This window comes from Gallinula chloropus (assembly GCF_964237585.1).
Source record: "Gallinula chloropus genome assembly, chromosome: 8".
In the NCBI taxonomy this organism is placed as follows: Eukaryota; Metazoa; Chordata; class Aves; order Gruiformes; family Rallidae; genus Gallinula; species Gallinula chloropus.
This window is the reverse complement of record NC_140093.1, coordinates 26,844,609-26,862,781: the sequence shown is the minus strand read 5'-3', so window position 1 is coordinate 26,862,781 and position 18,173 is coordinate 26,844,609. Positions and strand designations below refer to the sequence as shown.

The 18,173-nt window shown below is 39.4% G+C and overlaps 1 protein-coding gene across 1 annotated transcript in view; it reads left to right on the top strand.

Moving 5' to 3' along the window:
• The window catches only part of COL4A4 (collagen type IV alpha 4 chain), a gene marked incomplete at its 5' end in the record, with an annotated part of 63,819 nt that overhangs the window by 35,071 nt on the left and 10,575 nt on the right, over positions 1 to 18,173 (top strand). The window contains 17 exons of the mRNA XM_084267246.1: positions 371 to 463; positions 731 to 894; positions 3,844 to 3,916; positions 5,222 to 5,328; positions 5,767 to 5,950; positions 6,689 to 6,757; positions 7,044 to 7,148; positions 7,639 to 7,857; positions 8,738 to 8,899; positions 9,518 to 9,688; positions 10,312 to 10,455; positions 11,034 to 11,141; positions 11,400 to 11,578; positions 12,726 to 12,789; positions 13,630 to 13,704; positions 14,091 to 14,198; positions 14,501 to 14,608. Of these exons, the coding sequence (XP_084123372.1) occupies positions 371 to 463; positions 731 to 894; positions 3,844 to 3,916; positions 5,222 to 5,328; positions 5,767 to 5,950; positions 6,689 to 6,757; positions 7,044 to 7,148; positions 7,639 to 7,857; positions 8,738 to 8,899; positions 9,518 to 9,688; positions 10,312 to 10,455; positions 11,034 to 11,141; positions 11,400 to 11,578; positions 12,726 to 12,789; positions 13,630 to 13,704; positions 14,091 to 14,198; positions 14,501 to 14,608 (2,133 nt within the window). The remainder of the gene's footprint in view (positions 1 to 370; positions 464 to 730; positions 895 to 3,843; positions 3,917 to 5,221; positions 5,329 to 5,766; positions 5,951 to 6,688; positions 6,758 to 7,043; positions 7,149 to 7,638; positions 7,858 to 8,737; positions 8,900 to 9,517; positions 9,689 to 10,311; positions 10,456 to 11,033; positions 11,142 to 11,399; positions 11,579 to 12,725; positions 12,790 to 13,629; positions 13,705 to 14,090; positions 14,199 to 14,500; positions 14,609 to 18,173) is intronic.

Sequence of the window (18,173 nt, the reverse complement as noted above, 5' to 3'; positions counted from 1 at the left end):
GATTTTCATAGTCTTCTGGGTTATTTAAACCCAAATATTAACATTAAAAATGTCCCTAAAACCATAATAACCTGAAGTTAAAAACACAGCAAACTGTTGAGGAAGCCAAAATCTGCATCCCTTAGCAAAACCCCAAGAATTGTAAAATTCTACAGCGGAAAAAGGAAGTAGTGGCAATTAAAAAACAGTGCCAGCATCAAATCTCCCCAGGCTCACTTTTGAAGTATGATCTATAAGTGATGAGTTGTAAAGCATTTCATAAGGTATCTAGCTTTTCACATGAGGATAACAAGGTAAGGGAGGGGAGAACACATGACCTAAGCTGTAGTCAACCTGATTTACGCTAACTATATGATTTGTTTTTTCAAAGGTGTAATCTGTACTGAAAGAGGGATCCCTGGAGAACCTGGAGCAAAAGGTCAGACTGGCCTTCCAGGAAGAAAAGGTGAAAAAGGAGAAAAGGGTAAGTGTGCCTGGATAGCAGCAATCTGAGTATGAGACCATTGCCAGATATGTCAGACCTAAGTTTGAGACAGGTTTATGGTAACTTGTAGGATAAGACCCATCAGTTACTCAGCACTGTAAAGAGACACTGATGTGCCTCTCTCCTTTGAAGGCTATCATGAGATAAAATGATCTGTGCACTGCTGATACTGAAAAGAAAAAGGGCAGTGGTTTTTGTGTGTTAATTTTGCAACTGTTTCAGTGTAATTTTGATGCATTCATGTAGGAAATCAAGGCCTCTGCTCATGTAGTGCTGGTCCTCCTGGGCCCCGTGGCATGCAAGGACCTCCAGGTATGCAAGGAAAGAAAGGACAAATGGGATACCCTGGAAGACATGGAGAAAAGGGCGATCCAGGCTTAATTGGTGCAATGGGATCACCAGGGCTCCCTGTGAGTAGTTTTCATACATTTCCATAAATAAGTAACATCAAACTACCGCCCATGCAGGAGGCATTACTAGCACTACTGCCCTAGTAAACTATCTGAAAGTTTTATTTACTTTTGCTTATTACAGTCTTCTTGTAGGACACTCTTTGTTACTTTCTACCTGTGGCAGTGGGCAGAGTTTTACACTGAGGGATGGAGTCTCACACTGTGTTTGTGGGATGATCAGGAAGGTTAGGAAAGTAGGTGTGTGTTCATCTTGTTTTGACTTGGTTTTACTTTTAGTTTGGAATACCCATTGGTTTTCTTGGAAACTTTGTAGATGCACAAACTGCTCCACTGAAGATGATTTTTGAGTTATTTCAAAGGAAAATTTCCAGCAAAACCTTACCAAGGAAAAGAATTAGATGATGTCAGCAGGGCAAGATGGTTTCCATGACTAAACATCCACCTGGGAGTGGGACAGGGTCTGAAGAAAAAGGAGCCCTTGATTTTATTCAGGCATTTCAAGTAATTTTCTTTATTCCTTTAAGAAATTAATTGAAAGGCTTAATTTACTTACTATGCTTATTTTATGAGGCAATCTGAATATAATGTAGAGTCTTCCCCTCCACCTCCAAGTCTGAAAGTCATTGTTATTTGTTACTGTTTATCCCTTTACTGTTCCATATTACTTTATCATCTCCCATTTTCAGTCACTACTCAGCCAAAAACTGTTCTCCACAAAGATCACCCACTACAGGCAATTCCTGATCTCTCTATGCTTTCATATTAGCACTTAAGCTGAAATGGAATACAAATTTTGCCCTTGATTTAAGAGTTCTGAGAAGGAAAAGTCACTGTAAGCATCAACATAAAGACTCCATTTGCTTGACTAGCTTCCTTGCAATGTAGCACTTTCAAGTTCCTCAAGAGCAGAAACTTTTTTAGAGTGAAGATTCTGAGTACTAGAATCATCTGACATGAGCATAAGATGTTTATGTTTTCCCAAGACCACTTCATTGCAATTTTTAATGGAAAAAAAAGTGTGAAGATTTTTTCATGGTAAAGTAAGGGGAATAAAATTAAGAAATTTTTAAAAGATAACATTAGGTCAGATGTGTATTTCTAACTTTAATATTGGCTGCCAGCAGGATTAACAGACAAAATCAATTTGAGCTCAAGACCTAGATTTTTCCTGGGTGATGCTTGTTGCCTAACTGAGTGAAACCTGCTACTACCTTTGAATACAGGCTTACTTTCTGTAATGTCCATCATGTGGTTTATTTTAATCCCTACAGTGAGTGATAATTCAAAACACCACTTAATCTCTCTGATTTAGAAATCTATTATAAGATGATATATTGGATGTGCTGTGATTTTGTTCCACTTGTTCTGGTTTGGCCTGTGGACTGTATGTCCAGGATGCTGTGTACCAAAATGATGCCAGACAGAGGAGGCTTCTTAATAGTCTTTCTTGTGTGTGAGAACAATTCCTTTGAAAATAGAGTTAGATATGCTTGGCTTTATGACTGCTCAGCTATGGGGTTTTTTGAGGTGGTGTTTTAATAGCAGAACTCTTTCACATGAGGAACTGCTAAAATTTTCCACAACATTTTCTTTCAAAAGTCAACAAAACAGAACCATTGTAAGAATGAAGGGAGGAGGTGGACGGGCTCTGTCACTCTACTTCCAACAGTTTCATTATGAACTTTGTGTTGGATTATATTTTTTATTTCATTAAAATCTATCTATATATATATATATCTCTACACACACATGCTTTTTTTCATTTTTCTGCTCTCTCTTTTTCCCAATAGCTCATTTTGCTTTTCATATATCAGTAACTGGTCTCTGTCAGCTTGAAGATGTAGACATTTTAACAGAGTCAGTGTTTCTTTCAGAGATACCACATTTTTCTAAAGGTTTATAATTGTCATGTTTTACAATCACTTTATAAATTGTATTTTCTCCACCTGTTCCTTGGTGAAAGATTTAACAACAGAGGAAACTGGCTAAGTAATACCCCTTTTCAACCTTAGTGGCATTTTACTTCTGTGTTAATTTTACCTATTTACCCCCATGTACTGTTCCAAGATCAGATCCTCACCAATCACAGAAGTGTTTTGATTGGAAAAGACCTTCAAGATGACCAAATACAACCATTAACATATCACTGCCAAGTCCAACCACTAAACCATGTCTCTAAGCACTATACCTTTTAAATAACAGTCTTTTAAATAACTGCTGGGATGGTGACTCAGCCATTTCCCTGGACAGTCTGTTCCAGTGCTTGACAACACTTTTTGTGAAGAAAAATGATCATGTGCAAACTGCTTGGAGAAACTGCCTGGAGGGCCAAGAGCACAAACTGGCATAAACATATATAGAAAAGGACTTCTTTTCCCCTCTAAACATGACAAGTCATACATTTTTCTGAAAATACAAGGTAGCTAACTAGATGTAGATGAAAATTTTTAATTGGTAGTTTTGTGGGCTTTCACTCAACAAAAACACATGCCTTACCTCCTGCCATGTGCACTTCTGGGTGAACAGCCTCATCCAGCAGTCACTGCACTCCAGAGATTTCCTTTCCTGCGCAGCCTTGGTGAATTGTGGCTCGAAGTCTGCAGTGGGAAGTGTTTGTGAATCAGTTGCACCTTATTATTCCTGTATTTAGAGCCACAGCTGTATACAGCTGTGGACCTGATTCTTCTAGCATCACAGTTTCTTGTAATTGTGCATCTGTGCATGTGGCAGAGGCATCCTGAGAAGGCCAAGTGTCATTCACACACCTCTTTACAGACATCAGAAGAGGTAAGTTTTTCTTGATAGCCTGTCATCTGGTTTGGTGAAACAATGCAAGAGCAAGAATGAAGTATCTAATTTTCCATTCAATTCCCACACTGATTTCTTGCTGGAGATACCTGACAATTTTTTTCCCTTTATTTTTTTTCTTTCTTCCTTGATGGGAAGGGGATACCTGGTTCTGCTGGACAACACGGTGAAAAAGGAGAGAAAGGTGATCCAGGAAGAGTTAGAATAAAAGGTAACACACATTTTATCATTAGCCTTTTTGTTTCCTATACAATGACTAGGTAATAGTGTGAGAAAACCATGTTTATCTACTCTTTCATAAACTAATTAAATTGCTGATATAACCTAAGTGGAGGTACAATATATCCAAAGCACTTTCCTGGTGCCATCTCATTCATTTTCTTCTTAACACAAGATCAACACAGGATTTTGTGGTTTTTACTCTATAGTTGAGCCATAAAAGAGTTTTAACAGCTTGTTATTAATACTAAAAAATTACTTTTCATGTCATATGATTGATATTAGAGAGGTCTATTTAGCAAAGACTAAGCAGAATACAATTACTGCAAAAGCATGAAGAAACATTATTGTACAGAAGCCACCTCCTGAAGTGCCATATGCCAGTATCCCAGCTATTATTTCAACTTAAAACACCAACATTCTTCTTGGAAAAAACTCAGTCTCAATGGCTATTTAGATTCCTGCTCCTATTTCTAAAAATGACTCTTGACCAGGCATTGAAGAGAAACAATAGGCCACCAGTTGCACAACTGAAATTGTTGTAATTAAATAGATCAAAACCTCTCCACAGTTATGGTTGTAATTTGCAAAAGCTGTGATTTGTTGTTTTCTGTTTCTTTTGCAATCTGATGGCAAAGCTTTGTTAGAAATGCTAAACTAATTATTCAGACAAAGGATTGTCCATATTATTGTTTGTGAAAAGTTTGCTCAGCTTTAGATGCCTGTGTTTGCAGAGTTTGGCACAGGGCAAAACATTTGCAGTGTATTTGCAAAGGGATTTCTTGACACAGCAAAATGAATCTTTGTGGTTAGAACAGTTTCATTGTCTTTTATGCAAAACCTTTAATTTTCATAAATATCACTGAAAGAGAAATGTAGGGGAAAAAAGATTAAAAAACCCTGTTGGGAACATTGATGCAAATATTCTGCATCATATGGCATTGCTATATATATATCCTCATTTCCCTGAAATCAGGAAGAAAGCTCTGACTTCAATAGCAAAATGTTTTTACTCTGTATATAATATGAACAACAGACACAATATTGCAGTGATTTTATACACTTCTTTTACAGAGACACCAAATTATTCCATGAGGTGGACAGCTAGAGACCACCTTCCTGAGCCTAAAATGTCTCAAAATTAAGGAAATTTGAAATCAAGATCTGGCAGTTGTCATACAGATAATATGAATGGTTACCTGGAATTTACCTGAGCAGAAATAAAATAATAAACCCCACAACCCAAATTTACTATAAATATTATACTACCTTTTTTTTTTTTTTAAATTACTTTCAGGAATCAAAGGTGACAGAGGTCCTATTGGGGGTCCAGGATTTCCAGGTCAAAGAGGCAATGATGGCAGAGATGGGGAACTAGGATTGCCTGGGGAAAAAGGAGTTGAGGTACAGTTGATTTTTTCAGTATTTTTTCCCATTTCAGTTAACATACTGTCTTATGAAAGGACTAGCTACTTAGAAGTATCATTTTATGCCAAATTCACAGCAGATTAATCACTTCTATCATTTTATGTTAACCAGATTAAAAAAGTACTTTTATCCCTTGAAACATTATTTCCTTGGAAACATTACTGTGTATTTTGGTATTCCTGAATATAATATCTGCATATACCATGTTTCTATATTATGGGGTCAGGAAAAAAGCCAAACACAACACAAAACTCTACCTCTGTTGCTATTGCCTTTTAAAATTTGAAACTACTGATATCATCCATGTAGTCACTTACTGTTTCTCCAGAAAATTCTCTACCATGGCTTTTGATAATCAAAGAGAGGAAATAAATACCAAAACCTAACTTCTTATTAACAATGTCTTTCTCTTAGGGAGATCCTGGAGTACCACTGCCAGGTGACAAAGGATTCTCTGGGGTCCCAGGACTTCCTGGGATAAAAGGACAGATGGGATTGCCTGGTGTGGGGTTTCCTGGCCCTCCAGGAGTCAGAGGAAGCCCTGGAGACTTTGGTGATACTGGTAATGTTGGGGCACCTGGTCCAAAGGGCCAGAAAGGTAATTTGGAATATTTACATTAAGAACCAATAAACAAAACCCTTGTTTCATAGTCTCCATTAAAGTTTATATGTATGCTGTACAGTGGTATTAATTTATTGTGAAAATCAATTTTGGCAAGCTCAGTGACCATGTGAAATATGGGCTCTGAAAGGTACATTACTGTCAGCATTTAGCAGCAGACACTAGTGAGAATATGAATTGCTAGGGGCTTTAAACCTGCAAAGTGCAACTTGGACACTATCAGAAGAATTATTTTTCTGAAAAATATTCCTGCATGTAAGGATTTGCAAGGCAATGCTTTTTTGCTGAAGGAGCAGGAAAACACAGCTCAAGCTTAAGTCTTGGTCTGTTTTTTGGTTATAAAACCCCCAGCAAAATTAAAAAAAAAAAATACACTGACAGCAACATGTATACAACAGGAATGTACATGGAATTGAGAAGAAAGTATTATTTCTTTTTTGCAATGGAGACAAATGGAATTGCAAATTTGTGCAATGTGTAGAAAAAAATTGTCTTTACAGAGTAACAGTTGTATTACAACAATTTGAATCACTACCAATACTCTGTGCAAACAAAGATGTCAAGAAAAATACATGTTAAGATTCTACATCAAGCTTTAAGTAATATGGAAACAACAACGTGCATAAACAGTCCCTTCTCTTTACCTTTCCACATCTTCAGATCCCATTTTTTCTAAAATCAAATAGGCCAGTTTCTTTCTCCCTCTTGCTTCAGGTGAGACTGTCTGCATTACATCACCATACCCTGGAAATCCAGGCCCCCCAGGTTTTAAAGGTGTTCAAGGTATGTTTACAGATGGGAGAATTTTGGGGTTTAATTGAAATGTAGTTTTAAGTTGCCAATTAAAAAAGAAGCTATCCTATAAAAATATGGTATTCTAGTTTTTCAACAGATAGATGTCTCAAAATGTGGTGGTGGTTCTTGCCCAAAATGCTTGCAGCAGATAAAATCCAGTTGTGTCTTCAGAGTACATGAATTTGTAAGGGATAAAGATGCAATAGTGTTTCTTTAGATCACACATATTAGAGTTCTGTCAGGGTTTTTTTTCATATTTTCTTTCTGTTTCCAGGACCAAAGGGTTTAAGAGGACCTCCTGGTCATCCTGGACCAAATGGCTTTGATGGGCAAAAAGGCCACCGAGGCAGGCCAGGAGCAGGAATCCCTGGGCCAGAAGGTGAATTGTGCTTTTCTTAATCCAGGAGGTGTATTGATGAAGCTGTAGTACGTATGCAGGGTAAGGTAGAATAGAATATGGTGGAATAGGAAGCATATTTCAACAAAAGCTAATGAAAGAGGAATCTTTACCAGTTTCCCTTCCTTTCTTCCAGCATTGCAGATGCTGCAACAACCTAAAGTTCAGTGTCCAGGGAGGAAATACTCTCAGAAAGCTGAGAATAATTAGTATCATTTTAGCAAAGGGATTGAACTGTACAAATAGATGCTGCCCCCCCCCCCCCCCCAAAACCACTGTCACTTCCCACAGGAATCATTGCCTCCTTCATGTATCATTAGCTGTAAATGAGAAACCTGAAATTTAAAGGATGATGTTAATTTTCTTTGCAAAGTTTCATTCTGTTAAATTTGCATTATACTACTCTGCAGTTTTGAGGAAAAAAACCACTCTTGAATTATGTCCTATTTCAATTTAAAAATCATATCAACAGGCTTTCGAGGAGAAGCTGGTGATCCTGGTGATGAAGGGGAAAGAGGATCTACAGTGGATGGTAAAAATGGCCCTCCAGGTCCACCTGGCACAGACGGTCAGAAAGGTGTGCCCGGCGATACCACGTATGGTCCCCCAGGCATCCCAGGCAACAGGGGACTGCCAGGACCCCCTGGTGCACAAGGAGCAAGGGGTGATCCAGGTGTTCCTGGGCTTCGAGGTATGAGCTGGTTTTTATGATGCATTTTGGTGGCAAGCTGAGCCAAGTCAGTCCTGATTCAGCTAAAACTTACCTGGATCCATAATGGTGACTGTGAAGGGGACTCCCTATTTTGATGTTTACATTTTTACAGTTAAGGTTGATCAGCCACTGGGGAGATCTGCACTGCAGGAAGGTGAAGACACCTTTACCCAGTCAGTGGAGTAACAGTGCAGCTTCCCATTCTTACTACTGTTACTTGCTGCCTAGTGCCTTCTGTGTTTAGGGCCTCCTTCTCTGCCACACAGGCAGTCCCTGCCTTAGATTGCTTACTCAAATCTGAAAAGTCTGGCAAAAGGTGGGAGAACACTTAGGGGGAGAGAGGTGAATTTCTTTGCCCAGAGTTCTACAATATAGTCCTCAACACCTTAGGCACTACACTCCTCATTTCTGCAGGGGAGTTTTGCTGTTTTCTGCCACAGTCCTGCTTCCTCCCCACTTCCCACAGATATTGCTGTTTCCTGTTACAGGTCTTTTGCCTGGCCATAAGCAGAAACACACGCCCTTCTGTGCAGGGAACACCTGCAGAACTGACCCCAGTGCTGAGTAGTTGGTGCAGGCCAGTGAGCTCCTTCCCCTCTGCTCCTACACATGAGAAACTAGCTTTCTGTGCCTCGCCTGTCAGTGAGAGTTGAATTTGGGTTTGTTCCTTAAAGAAAGTTCCCCAAAACAGACAATTCTACATCATAGAAAAGCAGCATGCTTCACAAACTATGGAAAAACTAGAGGATAACTAAAATATTGCTATCACTGGATATGTATATGTCAAAATTACAAATAAGAATTCTGAGGGATGGTGAGTAATGGAGGTAAAACATTTTATGATGTTTCTTGTTTCCAGGACAGCCTGGAACACCGGGATTTCCAGGTGCTAAAGGTTTTAGAGGCCCAGAAGGTGACATAGGAGCACCAGGATGTCCAGGCTTCCCTGGTCCACCATGTGACACAAGTTTGCCAGGGCCACCAGGACTCAGGGGTGCCATAGGCCTGCCAGGACCTCAAGGTACACAACATCGATCAGGTTACCTCGCAGCTCTAAGGTTTGCACGTCTTTTCTAGTAGATATAGTTACATTATTTTTGTGGCAGGTATTATATCTATTTCCATGGGGTCTGCTCCTTAGTGGAGGTGTACATAATGTTTTGCACATCTCCTTAAACTCAAGGAATGTGTAGTGTGCATCTCAGATGGTTCCCAACTTCCCTTCCCATCCTGTTCCTTACTGAACAAACCAGTGTGGTCACTGTCAAGTAACAAACAGAGAAATCATCTCTTATTCTATTGTCCTGAGTAGCTGAACTGAGCTCCTGTCATTACTGTGATCCTTTTGTTTTCCTTATTCGTAAGGGAGAGACAGCAGACTATCAAAAGTATTAGTAGGGATTTTCCACAGGGTGCCTCTACTGATAGATCTGTGAGTAAAGAAATACAAGAAAACAAACATTCCAGATGAAGAGTCTAGGAAAACCAGAACTCTGATGTGGTAGCAAAGTTTCCAAGTTATTTTGTCATATTTGATGATACTCACATTTGTACCAAAATCTATCACTGGCTACTTTTTAAATGCAGCTGCTGAACCCTGTTCCTGCATTTACGTACATAAATTAAAACTTTTTCTCAGGCTTACCAGGCATTAAAGGTCAGAAGGGAGACAGAGGCCCACCTGGGCCACCTGGAATCAAAGGTCTCAAAGGCTCTCCTGGCTCACAAGGTCCCCCAGGTCCTCCAGGCTTCCGAGGAATTCCAGGACTTCCAGGCAGCAAAGGACCACCTGGCTTCCCAGGACAAACAGGTGTGTTAACCATCCTGCAAATCATCTTTTCTGTAAATTCTCTTGTAGAGGGAGTTATTTCTACTGCTGTTAAAACTAGAAAGTACTTTTCACTCTCCACCCTTTCCACCTTTGAGAATAAGACCTTGCAGCAGGGCAGTGGCAGTAACAATAGTATTCTGTGTTGTGACTGTATGCTGATGACTAAGTGGAGAAGTAGCTTCCCATTACATCTACTAAAAAAAAGTGACCTTGGTCCCAAATCATCCCTGGGTAGTGGACAAAAATTCTGAGTGGACAGAAGGAATCATGACTCCAAGTGTCCACATGCAAAATCTGGTGGTGTCTTAGGCTGTGCCTTGTATTTAAGATATGTTCAGGATAGGTCCTTTAGTAATAACTGTAGCCTAAATTTCCAGGGGGTAGCAGCAGGGAGAGGAAGATGTTTGTTTGCTTCAGGGCAATCTGGATTTAACAACATTGATCTCCACATGAAGCCTTGCTCCAGCTATTGGTTCTCTAGCTTTGTGTTTTCCTATGGAGCATTTCTAAACTTCCTGCCTTTTGCTTCATACTCTTCCTTAGAATATGACAGCAACAGCATAGCAGATTGAATATGTGAACAATACATTTAATATTACCAGGAAGCAAAGGGATTCAAGGACCCCAAGGTTTCCCAGGACTCCCAGGAACACAAGGCCCAATGGGAACCTCTGGTGTGAAAGGTGAAGAAGGAAAAATGGGTCCACCTGGGCCTCGTGGAGACTGTGGGGATGTAGGAATGAAAGGTTGGTAAAAAATTTCACTGTAGTTGTGTTTCTGCTGTGTTTAGTTTTGTTACTACTGTGTTAGGAATATATTTACTTCTTCTTATAAGGGTATATTAATTTCTGTTTTCAGATATACTAAATATTAAATCCAGTTATCTCACCAATGCATAATGAAAAATAACTAGAAACTTAATTCCACTCAGATCAATTGGTGCATTTACCACTAAATCATATTGCTTGTGTTCTTTTATCAATGTAAAACATATAGGAAATAAACTCTCAGAGTATTAATATAGGAAAGACAATAACCATCTCCAAGGTGAAATGAAATCAAAGACAGTACACTGTGGAGTGCCAACTTTCATAATATAGACAAACAGGGAAATAATTCTGATTTAACATCACCTGTGTTACTACAGAATTAACTGAAAAGCAAGAGAACAATCATAAATTCTGTTAGCAGTGAGCCTGCTGAAACTAAGAGAACTACAGCAGTATTTGAAGGCATTCTCTGTTAGGGAAGTCTTCACCAAAATTAATTTTCAGGACAAGTGACTTGTGAGTATTTACTCACATTCCATATGTTTGGTTCAAAGGTGAAAGGGGGCCTCCAGGAGACAGTGGCTGCGTTAACATCCGCCTTGAGAAAGGACAGAAGGGGGAACCAGGGTTTCCTGGTGAGAATGGAGTCAGAGGTGAAAGAGGTAAGTTCACAAAATAAAACCCTGCATATGCACGTTTGCCTGAGAGAAATCACTGGGTTTTTTCACAGGTTTGGGCTGGTGGCTGCAGTAACATCCTGCAACCTTTCTGGGTTCATAGGTTCTTAAACTAGCAGGCTAGCTTATTTACACACTTGGTAAGGCAGTCCAGAATGTGTGATGGCATAGCCATCTTCACAGTAAGTGTCAAAGAATGGCTTGACTATATTGGTCATTTTCTTGTTCTGCAATTAAATTCAGGTGAAAAAGGCAATATTGGCTTCAGAGGCACCCCAGGATTTCCAGGGAAGAATGGTGTCCCAGGTCTGCCAGGTGATCAGGGTGACACTGGCCTGATGGGGTTTCCAGGATCACGGGGCTTCCCAGGACCAAAGGGCTTTCAAGGAATAACAGGTTTTCAAGGACAGCCAGGAGACCAGGTAAACTGAAAGTGGTAGTGAAATGTCCTGGACTTTGCCATTACCTCCTGTCTCCAAGAATATCACGAAGGGTACTTTTATTGTACTGACCCTTTAGATGTTCCTCCTGAGAAGAGACTGTCAGTGTAACAGGAATGGTAAATTCCTTCATGCAGCACTTCAATGCTTTGATTACATTTTAGCAGCAACAGCACTCAGGGCCAAAGGGCCTCTACCCTCTCTCCTATCTGCACCTTGTAATTTTGTTAAATTGCCACTTGGTGGAAGTACAGGCTACACTGTCCTAATTAGTGGGGCAAAAACTGGATGTGAAATCAAATCTTTATTATTCTTAAGAATGGATTGACAAGTCACTTATGCAAACATCATAATATAGCAGCAGCACAAGGTAACACAGAGCTGCTGCTTCATATCTTGCTGCATGCAGCAGCCAGTAGCCAAGACAAACCAAATGTTATGTCTGTACAGACAACTCACACCAAAGAGAACCCAGGCAAGCAGCACTGCTCAAGGACAGCTACACAAAACCACACATATATTGCATATGGATATAAGGTAAATTCTTCACTGGCTTGTATACTAGGTAGACAGGCAGTGAGATTACATGCAGCATAAAGCACAGTTGTTTTTATGGCAAAGGGACATATCTTTGCTTGGCTTGTCTTTTATTATATTTCTTTGAAGAGATAATCTGTGTTCTACTGATTATGGGTCGTTATTCAAAAGGAAACACAGACATCTTTACATTTTTACTGTTATATCACAACATATTTCTGGTTAATGTTTATAGTAAATTTTCAGTAACATATAACAATATTTGCTACATTTTTATAGTACCTTTTAAATCAAATTACTCAAGCCATCTGTGGGGAGTTTAAGCTGTTCAAGCCAAAAGTTGACATAAATTATAAAAGCACACATCCAAGATGATTAGCAAGTCTAATGTCCAGTTTTTTTGGAAGTGCTAATGGTCAGTGTTAGACATGTAACAAGCAGGCATTTCTCTTGAGCTTCAGATACAGTTTTGCTGTTCATATAAATTTCTGGTCCATTTCCCAGTGTAAGAGATACAAATGCTCTTATAGATCACTCTTGCTACACATATCAGATATCCAAACATTTTTGTTGGGTTTTTTTTTTCAATCAGGGTGACATAGGCTCACCAGGAATCCCTGGAAACCCAGGACTGACTGGCCCAAAAGGATCTAAAGGTAACAAGATAAGCTTCTGAACTTAATACTAAAGCAGGAAATAGCCAGTAAAGTGGGGATTGCTTTGGCAGGGGATTTCTTGCAACACTTGAACTCCATATTTCCTCTTAACTCTTCGCAGCAAAATCAGACAATGAAGCTGGAGACAGCATGAATAGGTAGGAGAGGTCAGATATTTGTACAGACAACATAAGGTAAAATTAATTACAGAATCAATAATTCCAAGCCACAAGAATTTTAGCACAGACAGAAAGAAGAAGGTGTGCTGGCCTAAAGTCCCCAGCTAGTCCCTAAAAGTGTGGTTACCAAGTAAACAGACTCACACTCTATTGATTTTGCACATCCTAACAAACCTCCGTAAGGAGCTCTCTGTGTTTAATAAAGTGCTGTAGGGAATTTATGCAATATCTTTCATTTTCAGTACATGCTGTCAGCATTGGGAAAGCTCACATAATTTTTGTTTTTTCATTATGGGAAATTCACATGAGCACTGCCAGGAGTCATACTAAACACAGACTTAGTGCTTTGAGACAGGCTGAGCTGAGAGATAATGCCCCCTCCCTGGCAGTGTTCAAGGCCAGGCTGGATGGGGCTTTAGGCAACCTGGGCTAGTGGAGGGTGTCCCTGCCCATGGCAGGAGGGTGGGACTAGATGGGCTTTGAAGTCCCTTCCAACCCAGCCCATTCTATGAATTTGCATATGCCAAAACATTTTTCACTCCCTGTTCTCTCAGTCCCTTTTAGAGCTATTAACATTTATGAGTAAATTATCTGATCTGAGCTTTAGTATTGTGGATGAAAAGGATACTTGCATGAAATAAAAGTCATTGTACCTCAACAGGCAAGAGAGGTGACCCAACTCCTGTGCTTGGGACATACGGTCAGAAAGGGCCCCCCGGAGACCCAGGATTACCAGGTACCTCTGTCAGATTGAATTAAGAATTGGAATTTAAGAACTAATTTTCATTAAGTTTTTTTAGTGGAGAGGGAGCTCTGCTTTCTGTGCATGGTGAGCAGTATTTTCTATAGTTATAAACCCAGGGATTGGAGAAGCATCACAATGTGCAATGTTGTGCCAACAGTGTTGGTGGTGTTTAGTACAACACCAATGGACAGGACAACACTTACCAGAATAAAACCTGGCTTGGATCTTGCTAGACATTTCCAGGTATCTGAATAAAACTCTTTTTCTACTCAAGAAACCCTTCACTAAACTTCTATATTTTAAAACTTATTGTGAGATGAAGAACAGGCAACTTTTAACAAAGCAATGCTAGATTATTTTTTTTTTCCTCCTTAAAGGACTCTGTGGATTCCCAGGAGAGAAGGGTTTGCCAGGTATCCAAGGGCAACCTGGAAGACCAGGATCCAAGGGTGACCCTGGATACCCAGGAATGCCAGGATTACCAGGTAATGCTGAAGTTTAAAAAATACTGCCATGAACCAGAAAATGCAGCTGAGGTAGCACCTCTCTAGAAGAGGCTAGAGAAATCAGAGGTCACATGAAGGCTTGTACTGAAGGCTACTTCATTACCTATAGACAGCAGCCATGGTCTGCTCAGAGCCTCAGACAAGAAGATCCATCAGGTCTTCGTACGTTCCCACACGCTGTCAGATACCTCTGAATAATGGAGTGTGCTGCACAGCAGGAAAACAAAATTCAACACTTTAATAGATTTGCATCTTCACAGATCTCTTTTTTCTACTCTCAGGAGCTGCAGGTCCTCAAGGATTGCCAGGAGAACCAGGAGAAAAAGGGAAACATGGAATTTTGGGTCCTCCAGGTTTGCAAGGGTTAACTGGATCCCGAGGCAGAAAAGGTAAACAGTCTACAATGCCATTGTTCTGGTAATGTAACAGCACCAAACATAAATACCCTTTCAGCAATGAAAATAGGAAAGGCCTAACTCTGAGCATGATTTTGATTCTGTAGTCTTGTAAGTTACTAGAAGAATTAACCCAGTTCTCATAACTTTTGAAAAGTAATAGAAATGCTACCTCAGAAAATTGGGCTACAATCTAAAAGGAGTAAGGAAGAAGGTAGAAACATTCTGGCTCAGCTGATGTAACTGACAGCAGAAGTTAAGGAAAGAAAAAGGAGTTTGCTGTAATTAAAATGTTTCACTTCAGTTATGCTGTGTTCTACCTTTTCACCATGGAGTGCCACTGTTACTCTACAAACTCAGCAGATTGCTGGGAACAGCTTTTTCTTACAAATTTGCTTTAACAAACTGTAGTAAGATAACTTGGGTTGGTCTTCTTGTGTTGTTTTTCTCTGAAACCTGATTTTGGTGGATTTACTGTAGAAATGTTTCCTTCAAATCCTAAGTTACACTTCTGACAACGATTGTTGTGTTTAGATTGAACATCAGTTCATCTGTACAGTCGTTTTTGTTAGAGAGCATGGTTAACAGTTACTATACTCAGAATGATTCAAATTACAAGTCACATTAATAGTTTATAAAGAAAGGCAATCAACTATGTACTTTGTGTCCTTTCTGTATTACAGAGTGCTTCTTCATAACTAGTTCCTGGACAGGAAGAATCATATTAGTGACCCATATACAGAAATCACAGTGAAGTAACACTGGCACTATGATAAATGATTAGAAGGGAGACTAGATTGAATTGCTTATAGTAACAGAAGTTGCACTGATTTAAACTGACATGTCAGATTCCTTGCTGGTGCATAATCTCCAAGAGAACATTTCAGTGTTGCAAACCATAGTTGCTGCAACAAAAGCAGACATCTGTAGTGACAGGGGTATCTAAATTGAGAGGGGTCAAAAAAACCCCCAAAAACCATAGTTCTGCTGAAAATTTCTTTGAGGCAGATGGACTTTTTCCTTCTTCCATAAGTGGTAAGACACTTCTCTCTACACTGTACAGAGGTTATCCCAAGTCCAGCACTGGAAAGGTAACAAATTAACACACTTGCTGCAGAAGGAAATGTTCAGTTCCAAATGGAGATTCTTCAGAGACCAAGTTGCCTGCTAAGCCTTAGGAGGCTATACATTGCCAGCACAGTTGAAAAGAAGGTTAACATCTTTGAAATTACACCCAGTAATGAAAACTGAATGGAATTTGTATCCCAATTCAATGGGAGAATATAGATCTTAATGCTATTTTCAATAAGTATTGTTGCTAGCATTGGAAGTGAAATGGTTAATTGGCTGTTCATAGCTAAGTACATGGCCTCGTTAGTCTAATTGCTTCTCATCTACATTAAATGTCATGTGCCCAAAGAACTTTTACATTAAAAAGAATAGTTAAACAGCATCTACCAAAGCATAATCACATTTTCTTTAGTACAGAGATAGTTTCACTAGTTAAGGGCTCAGTCTGGCAAGCCTTCCTTGTGTGAGTAATCCTTGACAAAGCGAGTAATATTAAGCACATCAGAATTATTTGTGTGAGTAGAAGCTGATTTGGGCTGTAAAATACAGAAACAGTGGTTCATACACAGGTCAGCCAATTCAGCTGTACCTAGAAATGTAGGATGATAGCAATCCAGGAATCTAGAATTACAAGTGCTGATATTATAATGGATTGCTGGCAAATGTGTGAGAAATTCCCTGGAAAGCAAGTAAACCAAGCCATCAATCTTGATTGAATGAGCTAAAGATCAAAAGTTTTAAATGGTGACCTGGGTGCCAAAAATCATTAGGAGTTCATAATCATTTTACAATACCACCGTTAAATTCCCCAAATTGGCATGCAACTCTTCCATAAATTTGAAAATGGGAATGTCCCCAAAGCATAAGCAGACTACAGAAAGCAGGACTGAAACTTAAAATGTCATTAAAAGTTAAAAAGCAGTTAATTAAGGGTACAGATGATATTACAGGTTGGATTACTAGTGTCCCATATTATAAAGGGGATTACATAGGGAGTCTATTATCAATGTCTTGCAGGTTTTCAAACAATCTTCTGGATTTAAAATTTTTCTAGACTTGTGTTTGCTACAGGCTGGATTTCACACCCACCCTTTTTTCATTCATAAATTAAATTTTAACTAAAATAATTCAGTAGTTCAGACCAAAACTCTGGGATTATTATTTTTGATGTCTGTTAGGCAAAATACATTGCACAGAGGACCTATCTTTGAACTAGGGACCTTTAATTTGACAGGTGAAACATTTGGTGAAGGGCATTTGTATTGCTCTTCCCACAGCTGTCTGTCACTGCCCAATCTGACCACCTTATAAACTTGGGGAAATTCATATGTGTTTCAGTAGAGTAAAACTCTCCTGTGCTTCATGCTCTGAATATACAGCAGATTTGTGTGCTGCAAGACATGCTGAGGTCAAGCATAGGAGCTGAAACACAGAACCTACATCGCACGTGTCAGACCCAGAAAAGGAGAAACATAATTCAGATTTGTGGAAAAAAACCCACTGCAACTGGACTGGGAATCCCACATAGCGGGGAGAGGAACTGGCAGGGAAGGAAATTAGGCAGACAGAAGCAGCAAAGGTGGACAGGAATAAGCACTGACAGTATTGTTCAACTGCTTGATGATCACTGTCCACTCTAATCTGTCCCTCTCTGGAGCAAGGAGCATCACACATGTGCTAAGTATGCTTTCATATTTGATACTTGATCTATACAACTTAGAAAACTATAAAGCACAAATGACAGAGAGATACTTTTACCCTCCCCTACAAACAACAATCACAATCTCAGATTAGTTTACCAAATTACATTAAAAAAATGCCATCTATGTTTTTACTTACTGTGTTTCAGTAACTTTCATAAAAGCACAAAGCAAAAGTTACACCTGACTGCCATGAGCACTCAGCCTGTGCTCTGGTCATCTAGTCAGCATCAGTAATGACAAAGCTACTGTGTACTATCACATGTCAGCAGAGGCCTCAATTACATACTCATTGTCTTCAAAGACTTTTTGTACTGTTCAGTTTAAAGAATATTTGGAATGATGTGATACAAAAATACCCCACCAAAAACACCCATAGTTTTCTGTGTGAAATCTGCAGGACCAGGGAAAAGAAGCCAGGTGAAAATGTAGCTTCTTTCTAGCACAGCTAGATTAAATTGCACTCACATTTGGAACAGAAGCTGTAAAGAAGTTGCAGCTTGACCATTATTTTGGGTGGTGTCTGCATCCCAGTCACCTGGTTGTACAGTGATAACACAGCTAACATTGAATCAGTTAATCACATGAAGCAGTAGCAGTCTAACCACAGACACCAGGTTCACTACTGAATAAATTAGCCCATAATGAGCTTCCTGCTGTTAGCTGCAGTGTAGAAATACCTAAAGTATTAAAAGGTATGTTTTCTGATCACTTTCATGTGAAACTGTGTTATGCTGGCTATTTTCAGAATTTTTTTCATATTTTCCTTTTCAAAAAGGCTACACTCA